The sequence below is a fragment of the Olea europaea genome, chromosome 15 (assembly GCF_002742605.1).
Source record: "Olea europaea var. sylvestris chromosome 15, O_europaea_v1, whole genome shotgun sequence".
NCBI lineage: Eukaryota > Viridiplantae > Streptophyta > Magnoliopsida > Lamiales > Oleaceae > Olea > Olea europaea.
Genome location: NC_036251.1, coordinates 28,520,321 through 28,535,995, shown reverse-complemented (window position 1 = coordinate 28,535,995; position 15,675 = coordinate 28,520,321). Strand labels below are relative to the sequence as shown.

General features: G+C 32.8%; 2 protein-coding genes and 1 pseudogene across 4 annotated transcripts; 1 reads left to right on the top strand and 2 right to left on the bottom strand.

Annotated features, from left to right (window-relative positions):
• Positions 1-1,231: 1,231 nt before the first annotated feature.
• On the bottom strand, positions 1,232-4,771 carry LOC111410789 (anaphase-promoting complex subunit 11). Its single transcript, XM_023041316.1, has 3 exons — positions 4,645-4,771; positions 2,582-2,700; positions 1,232-1,523 (listed from the first exon to the last, which is right to left on the bottom strand). Exons 2-3 carry the CDS (start codon positions 2,637-2,639, stop codon positions 1,408-1,410), a joined length of 174 nt encoding a protein of 57 aa, XP_022897084.1. The 5' UTR covers positions 2,640-2,700; positions 4,645-4,771; the 3' UTR covers positions 1,232-1,407.
• A 2,356-nt stretch (positions 4,772-7,127) lies between these two features.
• Positions 7,128-7,639, top strand: LOC111411508 (annotated as a pseudogene).
• Positions 7,640-10,329: 2,690 nt separating this feature from the next.
• LOC111410788 (anaphase-promoting complex subunit 11) lies at positions 10,330-13,759 on the bottom strand. 3 transcript variants are annotated; one of them, XR_002705764.1, is made up of 4 exons: positions 13,495-13,759; positions 12,538-12,566; positions 11,634-11,752; positions 10,347-10,615 (listed from the first exon to the last, which is right to left on the bottom strand). XR_002705764.1 is itself a non-coding variant. In XM_023041314.1 (3 exons), exons 2-3 carry the CDS (start codon positions 11,689-11,691, stop codon positions 10,500-10,502), a joined length of 174 nt encoding a protein of 57 aa, XP_022897082.1. In that variant the 5' UTR covers positions 11,692-11,752; positions 13,495-13,621; the 3' UTR covers positions 10,347-10,499. The 3 variants fall into 3 exon arrangements, 1 of the variants encoding a protein (XP_022897082.1); XR_002705765.1 differs by lacking the exons at positions 12,538-12,566; positions 13,495-13,759 and adding an exon at positions 11,843-12,530 and having other exon boundaries at positions 10,330-10,615; XM_023041314.1 differs by lacking the exon at positions 12,538-12,566 and having other exon boundaries at positions 13,495-13,621.
• Between the last annotated feature and the right edge of the window lie 1,916 nt (positions 13,760-15,675).

Sequence of the window (15,675 nt, the reverse complement as noted above, 5' to 3'; positions counted from 1 at the left end):
AAATAAAAAAGTAATAATGTGACGTAAACAAATAGGTGCAAAATATCAGTTTATAAACTTTGTAAAATATTTCTATAAAGTCAAGGCGATTGTGTGTGAATTTAATCGAAAGAAACCCATAAAGAGCCGGCACAGGCCACGTGGCCTGATTGAAAAGCAAATCATCAAGGTAACGGAACTCTAACGTGCAAAAAAAATTGCCAAATCACCACGTAACACGTGTCCATTATTTAATTGCTCATCCGCCTATAAAATCTACCCTCTTAGCAATTGAGTTCACACAACTTGAAATTCGAAGTGACAGTATTATTGCGTAAAATTTCTCAAAATTTGAAGCAGGCAGAAATGGCAGATGAAGGAACGGTAACCTGCATAGACATTCTTGTGGCCATTCTTTTGCCTCCTCTTGGTGTCTTCCTTAAATTTGGCTGCCAGGTACATACTTTTTTTTTATAAATAAATTATATTCTTATCTAGAAAGAATAATTTGTCCGTTAATTAATATTATTTTTATGCATTAATATACAATTGCATTGCAAAGACCCGTATAAATTAATTGTTGAAGAAATAAATAATTGAATTTTTCCCAGGTTGAATTCTGGATATGTTTGCTGCTCACCATCTTCGGTTACCTCCCTGGAATCATTTATGCTGTCTATGCCATCACCAAAAACTGATCCTCGGTAAAGTTTCCATTACCTAATTATCAGTTTAGTCTTAAAAATCTTAATCTCCATAATTATTTCAAAAATAATTTCATTAGTCTAATTTTCCCTGATATTTTTGACAGGTGAAGAGATGTGAAGGGTGATAAAGAATTTTTTTTTTCTTTTCTTTTTTCCTGGAAAATGTTGACAGTTTGGTGTTTCTAAATGTCGTGTATGGTTGATTTATATTTTTATCATATGTATTCATTTGTTGTATTCTAAATGTCTTGTGTAGGGTTGATTTATATTCTTACTTTACCCACTAAACCAATGCAATAAATAAATAAATAATAATAATAAATAAAAAAATTAAAATAAAATAAATAAATTGCAACTTGTAATGCACGAACGTGGGGAAGGAAAAAATGAGCGTGTGATGGGACGATGGCAAACTCTCTATTCGTTTAAGCTAAATAATCTACTTTTCACTTATTTTTATGTCATCTCCAACTTTGTTGTGTCGGCAATTACCTAATATGATGTTTCCCCTCAATTTTGCGTGCTTAAGTTGTTAAGCCAAAAAATATGAAAAAGAAAATCTCATAATAAATTGCACAATATGGAAGCATATTTCACAGTTAACAATTTGATAAGACTTGGTCTAAATTAGAACATAAGAAACAAACATTTAATATACTTTTCTTTTAACACGGGGAGTGGACTTTGAGAGTGAGACAAGAACAACTCGTACATGTGAATTTCATCCTTTAAATTGCCACTCTCTACGGCACATGGGGCAATGTGCTTGAGGAGTTTGCGAATTCACCCACTTCAAGATGCAGTGAAGATGAAAGGCATGGTTGCAAGCACCCCAGACTGCACAACGATTAGTCAACGAATAATTATAATCCATCTGGATGCCACATTTTATTAGATAAGTTCTCATACCTACTATATTGCCAAGAAAGCTAACAACAGAGCAAACACGGCAAAAATTTTAATCACCGAAAACAGATGTGAGAAGGTTAGCTTCCCCCAACTACAATAACATATGCAGACAACAACACATCTCGGCTGTGTTTGCTCTCAAAAATATCACTTTTATGCTCCTGTTTTTGCACTCACTCCCAAATTGTGAGTTATAATTCAAAGCTAATCCAGCAAATATCAAAGAAGTGTCCTATCTATTTAGCAGGCTTGGGGTTGCAATAAAAAGCTCCTTTTAGTTGCATTGGACAAGAAGACACCCGGCAGTGGCAATTTAAAACTCATTTTCAACCACACATTCTTAAAATAAAATATTTTCCATGTAAACTCAACATTTTTCTTACTTTTTACCACACATTTACTATTACAAAACCCATTTTATGTAATAATGGCCACCGAACAGAGCCCTAATTTGAAAGTTGATAACAAAAATAAATTTCACAATCAAAAGACTGTATTAAACTTTGTCTCAACTGAAACCCTTGTTTCCAATGCCATTCTAACAACAATCATGCTCATGTATATTCTATTTTACATTAATGTTGACATCCTAACACGTGGCATCCATCATAAACATTGATTTTCACAACACCCTTTGATATAGGAAGGAATGTCAATAACAATGGCCAGATTTTGACACATAGGAAGGAATGTCAATAACAATGTACATATAGTTTAATTCTTCTAACAAGGGTGATTTGAGTCATTATTGAGGTAAAGATGTTGTGAAACATTTTCGTATCATCAAGAAACCAAGTGCTAAAAAAAAGAGAGATAAAAACTGACAATTCGTAAGAGAAAAGCATGCAAATAAAGCAGATCAATAATAAGACAAGATAGCAAGGAAGCAGATGGGAAGGCACAGAAAATGAACCTTTTATTTCAGGAGAATCATCCATTAAAATACAGCAAAATGTACAAAAACTGGCAAAAGTTTTAAGACTTACTCAGAGGGCAATCATCCCCTGGGAGTTTGCAATCAGGGCAACAACCATCAAAAGCCATCCTACAAATGCCACAAGTTTCATCTTGGGCATCCCATGTCCATGAAGCAACGGCATGCCATCTGAGATTTATTAAAGAACAAAATTTCATCTCCTTACATAATGCAAATTTCAGAAAAAGCAATTATTAGAAGGGATATTAAAGAGCATACTCTGTCCATCAGGCCCAACGGTATCCATGAATGACTGGGTGAAGGAAAACCATTTCTCACAGGTCTCAAAAGCAAATTAAGCTATTTTGTAATGAAGTGTACTTTGATGTTAAAAACTGATGGGTGGAACAATTTCGATAAAAATTTCCATGTTGTTGTCAGCCCGATATTCATTTTTACACATTCAACTAAACCTCAGTCCTGACGAATACCAAATCAAAAATTCTGGATTTCCATCTAATGCTGAGGAGCCGCTTTTGGATAGTTATATAAACTTAATAGACCCATACATAGAGTAAAAAGCTCTGACCTTTTTTCTTCTATTCACTGACAGATTAGTTTCAGTAAGTTGAAACATTACATTCTACTATAAATTACTGGTTTCTTCCCACCTAACACTCAACTGCTTGCACCTAAGTCATATAAATCTAGGTTATTTAGGTAAAAAAAATGATTATGAAAGTCAGTATTACATGAAATCACGAAATTAATGCAAAATTATGCCAGGTGATTAAATCATATCCCAAATGATTACGTAGAGCTTCTAGTAATCCTATCATTCAATTGGCTATAGATATCCAGCGCCAAAACAAAACTTTGAATTCTCGCCTAGTGATATTATCTTAAATCGACACTAATTAAATGAATGCATGAATACAGGACTATTTAATTCTGCATTTACATATAAAGGATACGTAAAATCTTGACTTTCATATCTTGTCCCCTGCAAAATCATAACATGATATTTTACAAAACATGTTTTTTTCTTTTAAACAGATGACACACACACACACACACACATAAAACAAAACTTTGAATTCTCGCCTAGTGATATTATCTTAAATCGACACTAATTAAATGAATGCATGAATACAGGACTATTTAATTCTGCATTTACATATAAAGGATACGTAAAATCTTGACTTTCATATCTTGTCCCCTGCAAAATCATAACATGATATTTTACAAAACATGTTTTTTTCTTTTAAACAGATGACACACACACACACACACACATAATGGTTCAAAACATGCTTTTAGAAGTTCAATAAAACTTAAAAAGTTGTGCACAATCTTGAACAACTTATTGAAATTTTCAACACAATCCACATTGACAAATGATCAACATTCCCATCGTTATTGTTATAAATGAGTTATACTAAAAAATTGCTGCCACCTTGAAAGAACTCAAGTTAAAAAGTAACATTCAGAATGACAAGCATATGATCCTTTTCCATTATGCAAAGTTTTGAGAGTAAAGTGAATTAAAGGTCGTATCTGGACGCAAGGACTTGGAATGGAGAAATAATTTTGTATCTATAAATTCGTAAAATCCTCTTGTTCTGAAACTCATTATTTGTCCACACAAAATTTGTATACCAAATTGCATATGCCAAAACTCTCCCTTTCAGTTCGCTCAGACCCCCCTGCCACCAAAAAATCACCCCCCAACTGATTACCCATAATATCACAGAAACCCAGTACATAATAAGCAATCCCAAACTTTTCGAACTCTTCAGAAACCCTTCCATCCTCAATAAAAAATTCTTTAGCGGCATTTCATCAAACACTGACACCCATATTTAACACCATCCACGTTTCTCGCACAATCTCCGTCTCTGTGATCCTCAATTTCATCCAAAATCTAAACTATCCTTCCGTCCATTCCCAAAGTTACAGCCCAGCAATGTACATTCTCTCGTCGCTTGTCCGGCACAGAGAGGAGAGAGTTTATATTTCTAAAGATTTCATAAGATAAAACTTTCCAAATAAAATCTCAAACATTAAACACGACAACCAAAAGCCCTTCAAAAAAAATAAAAAATAAAAATAGACAGATGATTAACGGTGTACCTGATTGGAAATCGGCGCGCTTGCCTTTTCACACTCGACACCCAAAACCCCCCAGTTGTTGTTGTTATTATTATTTTGTTTTGTAATTCAATAATTTCAATGCATGTCAATCGGGCGATTCGGGCGGGTTATAAAAACCCGGAGAGAGAGACAGAGAGAGAGGCGCGAAACCCGAGGTTCTCGAGAAAGCCCAAAATTCTAAGCTTCGTTTCTGTTGAAGGGCCGTGGTGTACAGCAAGAGTGCAGCTCCATTGGCACTCTTGAGGGGCCGTAAACTTGTAGGGTTGTACAAACATAATAATCCAATATTCAAAGGAAGATACTACATGTATTAACATTCTGTACAAACTCTTTTACTTACACTCACAATGGAAAGGTGGGGTCTATATGTTGAAATTATTTAATCCATGTGGGGACCGCATGCATGTGAGAGTGAGTAGAAGTTTTGTCGACTAAAGTTTGTACAAATATCTTAATCTATATTCAAATATCTAAGTGTTTTTAAAATTCAATCAAACTATTTATAAATTAACTAAGCAAAGGTTAAAACTTTTCCAACAATTACTTATATTAATAAAAATTTTATCAGCGATATTTTGAAAATTTTAAGTATTCTGCTTTTAACTCCATTCATTAATCTCTAATCACATCTTTTCTCACATCCCTCCGCTCCCATCCACCTCTTACTTATAGATGTATGACCCTGACTCAATTTTTAAGTGGTCCACTCACCATAGTCGTATCAAGTTGTGTTAAGTTTATAAATTCAATTTTTTTGTTTTCTACAATGTTTGGTGTATATCCTATTTGACAGAAACTAAAAAAATAATAATAATAAAAAAAATAAAAAATAAAAATGGGTTTTTTCATTCAATAAAGTTTTCCCAACACCCTTTTTTCAATCAATAAGGTGGTAAAAAGTGGTGTACAAATAGCAAAATCTTATTATTATTATTTTTTGCATCATATTCACATTTCTTTTAAATATACTCTTGAATAAATCAGTCCATGTTGGGACTTCAATTCTCTCAATCTATCCACCCACGCTAGATATGATTAGGGATCATAATGGAGCTGGATGGGAATTTCAAGGGAAAAAAAAACCATTTTTCAGCTCCCTTATTATTATTATTATTTTTTTTTATGTATATAAAATATGATTCAAATTCAAACTAATATCCAAAAACAAAATATAGGAGGCGGGGAATGAGATTTCTGATAGGACGAGTGTCCGTCTTATTTGGGGCAAGGTGATGCAGGACATGGATGAGATATTTTGCCATCTCTAGGTTCAACCTGATTATAAGGTAAGGGCTTAAAATAAAGTAATTTTACATTTTTTAGTAAAATAATATTACAAGCAAATATAATTTTTTATTTTTTAACTACACATTTTCCATCAATCTATTATTTCAAAGTACATTCTTTAAAAATAATATGGCTCAAGCACACTTGAATTTATGGAAATAGATTTTTCCGTTGTGCATAGCTAACCCGTCTGACAAGTCAATTGTGGAGGAAATGGATTCAATTTGAAATTAATCTACGGCTTGTTTTATAAAGTTATTTTGATACATAATTATAATTCTTAAGCATCAAAATTTTAGTGAAACACATTTCAGACTTCAAGAAAAACACGAAAAACTTGTATCTTATCACTTTAAAATTATAGTGATATATCAAAATTTGATTAGTGAGACGATCAAAGATTACTGAGAGGCGAGTATAATAAATTTGGACTCCTAGCTACTCGGTAACTCTTTCTTTCCATGATTTACTCATGTTTGTTTCATGGTTAGCCCATATATCCTCAGATAATATCTTAATCAACAAAAGGAAACCTTAATTAATTCCCATTAATACAAACTTTAGTATAGCAGCTAGCCGTTGCTATGCTATTCCAAATATTTATCGTCTCTCCTTTCTGTCATCTTAAAAATTCACATAAATACATTTGTTCTCAATTAATACCCATATTTTCTCTACATGAATAAAAAATTGTGGGTTTTATAAAATGAGTTTGATGAACAATAAATTTTAGAAAATCGGGTCAAACAAGGACTAAGTATTAAACAAATGAGCGATCCTTTGGTTTGTGGATTAGAACTAGTTCAGTCACAAAATTGGATATATATTGTCACATGAAGAGTTGAGGGAACCTAACTCATTTGAATAAAAAGTTAGAGACCTAAATATTACAAAAATTGAATATAGTTTCCTATGGTGTAAGTATATCACTAATATGCTTATAATCACTTCATAAACTTAATTATTAATCTTTTCCATGGAATCCAAAAATTGAATAGAGTGCATCAAGGGCAATAATTCAGTTGATACTGACAATCAATGAATTATTACCAAAAATTTGGTGTTTCTTACAATTAAACAAATTAAATTCAAATATCATGAAAATGAATTTCAGTATCTTATTCAACACTATATATAGCAATGGATGCCTGGAAGAAGAAACCACAGATCAAAATATGACAAGGAAGAAAGTGAAACTCGCTTTCATCACTAATGATTCAGCAAGAAAAGCAACATTCAAGAAAAGAAGGAAGGGTTTGATGAAGAAGGTGAGTGAACTCAGTACCCTTACGAGTCTCAGCCAGAGGTTTGGCCGGACAATCGTGGTGTCCATCGCATGTTGGCGCAGTTCAAGAGGATGCCGGAGATGGAACAAAGCAAGAAAATGGTGAATCAAGAGAGTTTCACCAGGCAGAGAATCGCCAAAGCTAGTGAGCAGCTTAAGAAGCAGCACAAGGAGAATAGAGAAAAGGAAATTACTCAGATTATGTACCAGTGTTTAACAGGCAAAGGGCTGCAGAATTTGATGATGCCAGATTTGAATGATCTCGGGTGGTTGGTTGATCAGAACTTGAAGGAGATTAACAACAGAATTGACGAGCTCAAAAAAACTACTGCTCCACCTCCTCCTCCACAGCAGGTTGCTTTATCTCTTAATGGATGCTCAACTGAAGATTGCAGGTGTTAGAAGTGATTATCGAACCTTTGAAAATGGATTAAGTTGTTCAACTCGTTGATATTCCAACTAAAATTTGCTTTAACCTTTTGAATGGATAAGAAGGGGTTGATTATTAGAGCCTCGACACTATCGAATGGTTCATCTTATGTCCTCTTATCAAATTAAAATGACACATTCTTTCGTCCCAACTTCTAAGCACCATAAGGGTATCTCCAAATGAGACCAAAATACCAAAACGCACAAAATTTTGGTGTAAAATGTCATCAATGTAGTACCAAACTTTGCACCATTTTGTGGTGAATAGTATTACACTATATTTTGCACCAAATGGTGTTTTCTTTTGCCAGGCAAAGTATTATTATTATTATTATTATTATTATTATTATTATTATTATTATTATGTGCATTTAAAATAAATTTTATTAATGTAAAAATAATAGTTAATGAATTAATTAAAATAAGTATAAAAAAATTTAAAATATAAGAAACATGATTATTAAAGTTAACACGAAATATATTAGAACAACCACATATATTTTTATATTTATTAATGAATTTAATATTTTAGTTAATTTAACGTAATTATTTACTTAGCAATTTATATATATGTAAAATAATTAAAGAAATGAATTTTCAAATAAATAAATTGTTAAGAATAAAAGAAATGAAGAAGATGAAAAAACACTATTTATTTGGTGTAATTGTTGAAGATAATTTTTAGTTTGGTGCAATATTTGAAGTAAAATAGTGCAAAACTTACCTCAAATTTTGATGTAGGGTTGGAGATGGTCTAAGGTTCATCTTCTATTCTAACGTCAAGTATCATTTTTATATATGAGAGTTTTTGGGTTTGGGCTCAACAGGATTGAGATTATTAAAGCAGTGATATAAGAGCCTGTTTGTGAGTGATTTTGAGAATTGATTTTTTGACTGTTAGGAGAAAAGTGTGGTCCACCTATGAGAGAAGAAATCAAATACGACGATTGAAATAGTGAAATAACGATAAAAAAATCACTCCCAAACAAACTGTAAAACTCTATAAAAATATTTAAATAAAAAAAGCTAAATACCCAGGGTCAAATTCAGGCCCAAATCCAAGGGAGCCAAGTGGCACTCCTATTGGGGGGTGGGGGTTCCTGGCCAAACAGCACCCTTCTATTTAAATTTGAAAAAATGATTTTGAATTTTAATAGTCAGTCATTCCTTCTCAAACTTGACCCCCACCAAAGCGTAAAAAAGAAAAAAGAAAAAGGGTTATTGCTTTTATTTATTTCTTTTACCTTTTACGTCCACTTTTATTCATTTTAAATCTTTATGAATTTGATTTATATTGACAAAATAGGTTTCTGGCCTTTGAAATAATTATTAATTATAGGCACTTTTACATCAACTTATTTGTTTTATATTTAAAAAAAAAACTTTATTTAGACGATGGAAATAAATATCAAAATGAATCAAATAAAAAAGTAATAATGTGACGTAAACAAATAGGTGCAAAATATCAGTTTATAAACTTTGTAAAATATTTCTATAAAGTCAAGGCGATTGTGTGTGAATTTAATCGAAAGAAACCCATAAAGAGCCGGCACAGGCCACGTGGCCTGATTGAAAAGCAAATCATCAAGGTAACGGAACTCTAACGTGCAAAAAAAATTGCCAAATCACCACGTAACACGTGTCCATTATTTAATTGCTCATCCGCCTATAAAATCTACCCTCTTAGCAATTGAGTTCACACAACTTGAAATTCGAAGTGACAGTATTATTGCGTAAAATTTCTCAAAATTTGAAGCAGGCAGAAATGGCAGATGAAGGAACGGTAACCTGCATAGACATTCTTGTGGCCATTCTTTTGCCTCCTCTTGGTGTCTTCCTTAAATTTGGCTGCCAGGTACATACTTTTTTTTTATAAATAAATTATATTCTTATCTAGAAAGAATAATTTGTCCGTTAATTAATATTATTTTTATGCATTAATATACAATTGCATTGCAAAGACCCGTATAAATTAATTGTTGAAGAAATAAATAATTGAATTTTTCCCAGGTTGAATTCTGGATATGTTTGCTGCTCACCATCTTCGGTTACCTCCCTGGAATCATTTATGCTGTCTATGCCATCACCAAAAACTGATCCTCGGTAAAGTTTCCATTACCTAATTATCAGTTTAGTCTTAAAAATCTTAATCTCCATAATTATTTCAAAAATAATTTCATTAGTCTAATTTTCCCTGATATTTTTGACAGGTGAAGAGATGTGAAGGGTGATAAAGAATTTTTTTTTTCTTTTCTTTTTTCCTGGAAAATGTTGACAGTTTGGTGTTTCTAAATGTCGTGTATGGTTGATTTATATTTTTATCATATGTATTCATTTGTTGTATTCTAAATGTCTTGTGTAGGGTTGATTTATATTCTTACTTTACCCACTAAACCAATGCAATAAATAAATAAATAATAATAATAAATAAAAAAATTAAAATAAAATAAATAAATTGCAACTTGTAATGCACGAACGTGGGGAAGGAAAAAACGAGCGTGTGATGGGACAATGGCAAACTAATCTTTATTCTCTTTTCGTTTAAGCTAAATAATCTACTTTTCACTTATTTTTATGTCATCTCCAACTTTGTTGTGTCGGCAATTACCTAATATGATGTTTCCCCTCAATTTTGCGTGCTTAAGTTGTTAAGCCAAAAAATATGAAAAAGAAAATCTCATAATAAATTGCACAATATGGAAGCATATTTCACAGTTAACAATTTGATAAGACTTGGTCTAAATTAGAACATAAGAAACATTTAATATACTTTTCTTTTAACACGGGGAGTGGACTTTGAGAGTGAGACAAGAACAACTCGTACATGTGAATTTCATCCTTTAAATTGCCACTCTCTACGGCACATGGGGCAATGTGCTTGAGGAGTTTGCGAATTCACCCACTTCAAGATGCAGTGAAGATGAAAGGCATGGTTGCAAGCACCCCAGACTGCACAACGATTAGTCAACGAATAATTATAATCCATCTGGATGCCACATTTTATTAGATAAGTTCTCATACCTACTATATTGCCAAGAAAGCTAACAACAGAGCAAACACGGCAAAAATTTTAATCACCGAAAACAGATGTGAGAAGGTTAGCTTCCCCCAACTACAATAACATATGCAGACAACAACACATCTCGGCTGTGTTTGCTCTCAAAAATATCACTTTTATGCTCCTGTTTTTGCACTCACTCCCAAATTGTGAGTTATAATTCAAAGCTAATCCAGCAAATATCAAAGAAGTGTCCTATCTATTTAGCAGGCTTGGGGTTGCAATAAAAAGCTCCTTTTAGTTGCATTGGACAAGAAGACACCCGGCAGTGGCAATTTAAAACTCATTTTCAACCACACGTTCTTAAAATAAAATATTTTCCATGTAAACTCAACATTTTTCTTACTTTTTACCACACATTTACTATTACAAAACCCATTTTATGTAATAATGGCCACCGAACAGAGCCCTAATTTGAAAGTTGATAACAAAAATAAATTTCACAATCAAAAGACTGTATTAAACTTTGTCTCAACTGAAACCCTTGTTTCCAATGCCATTCTAACAACAATCATGCTCATGTATATTCTATTTTACATTAATGTTGACATCCTAACACGTGGCATCCATCATAAACATTGATTTTCACAACACCCTTTGATATAGGAAGGAATGTCAATAACAATGTACATATAGTTTAATTCTTCTAACAAGGGTGATTTGAGTCATTATTGAGGTAAAGATGTTGTGAAAAATTTTCGTATCATCAAGAAACCAAGTGCTAAAAAAAAGAGAGATAAAAACTGACAATTCGTAAGAGAAAAGCATGCAAATAAAGCAGATCAATAATAAGACAAGATAGCAAGGAAGCAGATGGGAAGGCACAGAAAATGAACCTTTTATTTCAGGAGAATCATCCATTAAAATACAGCAAAATGTACAAAAACTGGCAAAAGTTTTAAGACTTACTCAGAGGGCAATCATCCCCTGGGAGTTTGCAATCAGGGCAACAACCATCAAAAGCCATCCTACAAATGCCACAAGTTTCATCTTGGGCATCCCATGTCCATGAAGCAACGGCATGCCATCTGAGATTTATTAAAGAACAAAATTTCATCTCCTTACATAATGCAAATTTCAGAAAAAGCAATTATTAGAAGGGATATTAAAGAGCATACTCTGTCCATCAGGCCCAACGGTATCCATGAATGACTGGGTGAAGGAAAACCATTTCTCACAGGTCTCAAAAGCAAATTAAGCTATTTTGTAATGAAGTGTACTTTGATGTTAAAAACTGATGGGTGGAACAATTTCGATAAAAATTTCCATGTTGTTGTCAGCCCGATATTCATTTTTACACATTCAACTAAACCTCAGTCCTGACGAATACCAAATCAAAAATTCTGGATTTCCATCTAATGCTGAGGAGCCGCTTTTGGATAGTTATATAAACTTAATAGACCCATACATAGAGTAAAAAGCTCTGACCTTTTTTCTTCTATTCACTGACAGATTAGTTTCAGTAAGTTGAAACATTACATTCTACTATAAATTACTGGTTTCTTCCCACCTAACACTCAACTGCTTGCACCTAAGTCATATAAATCTAGGTTATTTAGGTAAAAAAAATGATTATGAAAGTCAGTATTACATGAAATCACGAAATTAATGCAAAATTATGCCAGGTGATTAAATCATATCCCAAATGATTACGTAGAGCTTCTAGTAATCCTATCATTCAATTGGCTATAGATATCCAGCGCCAAAACAAAACTTTGAATTCTCGCCTAGTGATATTATCTTAAATCGACACTAATTAAATGAATGCATGAATACAGGACTATTTAATTCTGCATTTACATATAAAGGATACGTAAAATCTTGACTTTCATATCTTGTCCCCTGCAAAATCATAACATGATATTTTACAAAACATGTTTTTTTCTTTTAAACAGATGACACACACACACACACACACACACACACACACACATAATGGTTCAAAACATGCTTTTAGAAGTTCAATAAAACTTAAAAAGTTGTGCACAATCTTGAACAACTTATTGAAATTTTCAACACAATCCACATTGACAAATGATCAACATTCCCATCGTTATTGTTATAAATGAGTTATACTAAAAAATTGCCGTCACCTTGAAAGAACTCAAGTTAAAAAGTAACATTCAGAATGACAAGCATATGATCCTTTTCCATTATGCAAAGTTTTGAGAGTAAAGTGAATTAAAGGTCGTATCTGGACGCAAGGACTTGGAATGGAGAAATAATTTTGTATCTATAAATTCGTAAAATCCTCTTGTTCTGAAACTCATTATTTGTCCACACAAAATTTGTATACCAAATTGCATATGCCAAAACTCTCCCTTTCAGTTCGCTCAGACCCCCCTGCCACCAAAAAATCACCCCCCAACTGATTACCCATAATATCACAGAAACCCAGTACATAATAAGCAATCCCAAACTTTTCGAACTCTTCAGAAACCCTTCCATCCTCAATAAAAAATTCTTTAGCGGCATTTCATCAAACACTGACACCCATATTTAACACCATCCACGTTTCTCGCACAATCTCCGTCTCTGTGATCCTCAATTTCATCCAAAATCTAAACTATCCTTCCGTCCATTCCCAAAGTTACAGCCCAGCAATGTACATTCTCTCGTCGCTTGTCCGGCACAGAGAGGAGAGAGTTTATATTTCTAAAGATTTCATAAGATAAAACTTTCCAAATAAAATCTCAAACATTAAACACGACAACCAAAAGCCCTTCAAAAAAAATAAAAAATAAAAATAGACAGATGATTAACGGTGTACCTGATTGGAAATCGGCGCGCTTGCCTTTTCACACTCGACACCCAAAACCCCCCAGTTGTTGTTGTTATTATTATTTTGTTTTGTAATTCAATAATTTCAATGCATGTCAATCGGGCGATTCGGGCGGGTTATAAAAACCCGGAGAGAGAGACAGAGAGAGAGGCGCGAAACCCGAGGTTCTCGAGAAAGCCCAAAATTCTAAGCTTCGTTTCTGTTGAAGGGCCGTGGTGTACAGCAAGAGTGCAGCTCCATTGGCACTCTTGAGGGGCCGTAAACTTGTAGGGTTGTACAAACATAATAATCCAATATTCAAAGGAAGATACTACATGTATTAACATTCTGTACAAACTCTTTTACTTACACTCACAATGGAAAGGTGGGGTCTATATGTTGAAATTATTTAATCCATGTGGGGACCGCATGCATGTGAGAGTGAGTAGAAGTTTTGTCGACTAAAGTTTGTACAAATATCTTAATCTATATTCAAATATCTAAGTGTTTTTAAAATTCAATCAAACTATTTATAAATTAACTAAGCAAAGGTTAAAACTTTTCCAACAATTACTTATATTAATAAAAATTTTATCAGCGATATTTTGAAAATTTTAAGTATTCTGCTTTTAACTCCATTCATTAATCTCTAATCACATCTTTTCTCACATCCCTCCGCTCCCATCCACCTCTTACTTATAGATGTATGACCCTGACTCAATTTTTAAGTGGTCCACTCACCATAGTCGTATCAAGTTGTGTTAAGTTGCCCCCCAGGGCACTTCTCCACTGGCAAAGGACGGACGCTGTCAAACCTGGCAGAGCAGAGGTCGTGAGTTCGAAACATGGGGCTCTTGGAAGGCAAGGATTTATTCTTGTATAAATTCAATTTTTTTGTTTTCTACAATGTTTGGTGTATATCCTATTTGACAGAAACTAAAAAAATAATAATAATAAAAAAAATAAAAAATAAAAATGGGTTTTTTCATTCAATAAAGTTTTCCCAACACCCTTTTTTCAATCAATAAGGTGGTAAAAAGTGGTGTACAAATAGCAAAATCTTATGATTATTATTTTTTGCATCATATTCACATTTCTTTTAAATATACTCTTGAATAAATCAGTCCCTGCTCTCAATCTATCCACCCACGCTAGATATGATTAGGGATCATAATGGAGCTGGATGGGAATTTCAAGGGAAAAAAAAACCATTTTTCAGCTCCCTTATTATTATTATTATTTTTTTTTTTATGTATATAAAATATGATTCAAATTCAAACTAATATCCAAAAACAAAATATAGGAGGCGGGGAATGAGATTTCTGATAGGACGAGTGTCCGTCTTATTTGGGGCAAGGTGATGCAGGACATGGATGAGATATTTTGCCATCTCTAGGTTCAACCTGATTATAAGGTAAGGGCTTAAAATAAAGTAATTTTACATTTTTTAGTAAAATAATATTACAAGCAAATATAATTTTTTATTTTTTAACTACACATTTTCCATCAATCTATTATTTCAAAGTACATTCTTTAAAAATAATATGGCTCAAGCACACTTGAATTTATGGAAATAGATTTTTCCGTTGTGCATAGCTAACCCGTCTGACAAGTCAAATGTGGAGGAAATGGATTCAATTTGAAATTAATCTACGGCTTGTTTTATAAAGTTATTTTGATACATAATTATAATTCTTAAGCATCAAAATTTTAGTGAAACACATTTCAGACTTCAAGAAAAACACGAAAAACTTGTATCTTATCACTTTAAAATTATAGTGATATATCAAAATTTGATTAGTGAGACGATCAAAGATTACTGAGAGGCGAGTATAATAAATTTGGACTCCTAGCTACTCGGTAACTCTTTCTTTCCATGATTTACTCATGTTTGTTTCATGGTTAGCCCATATATCCTCAGATAATATCTTAATCAACAAAAGGAAACCTTAATTAATTCCCATTAATACAAACTTTAGTATAGCAGCTAGCCGTTGCTATGCTATTCCAAATATTTATCGTCTCTCCTTTCTGTCATCTTAAAAATTCACATAAATACATTTGTTCTCAATTAATACCCATATTTTCTCTACATGAATAAAAAATTGTGGGTTTTATAAAATGAGTTTGATGAACAATAAATTTTAGAAAATCGGGTCAAACAAGGACTAAGTATTAAACAAATGAGCG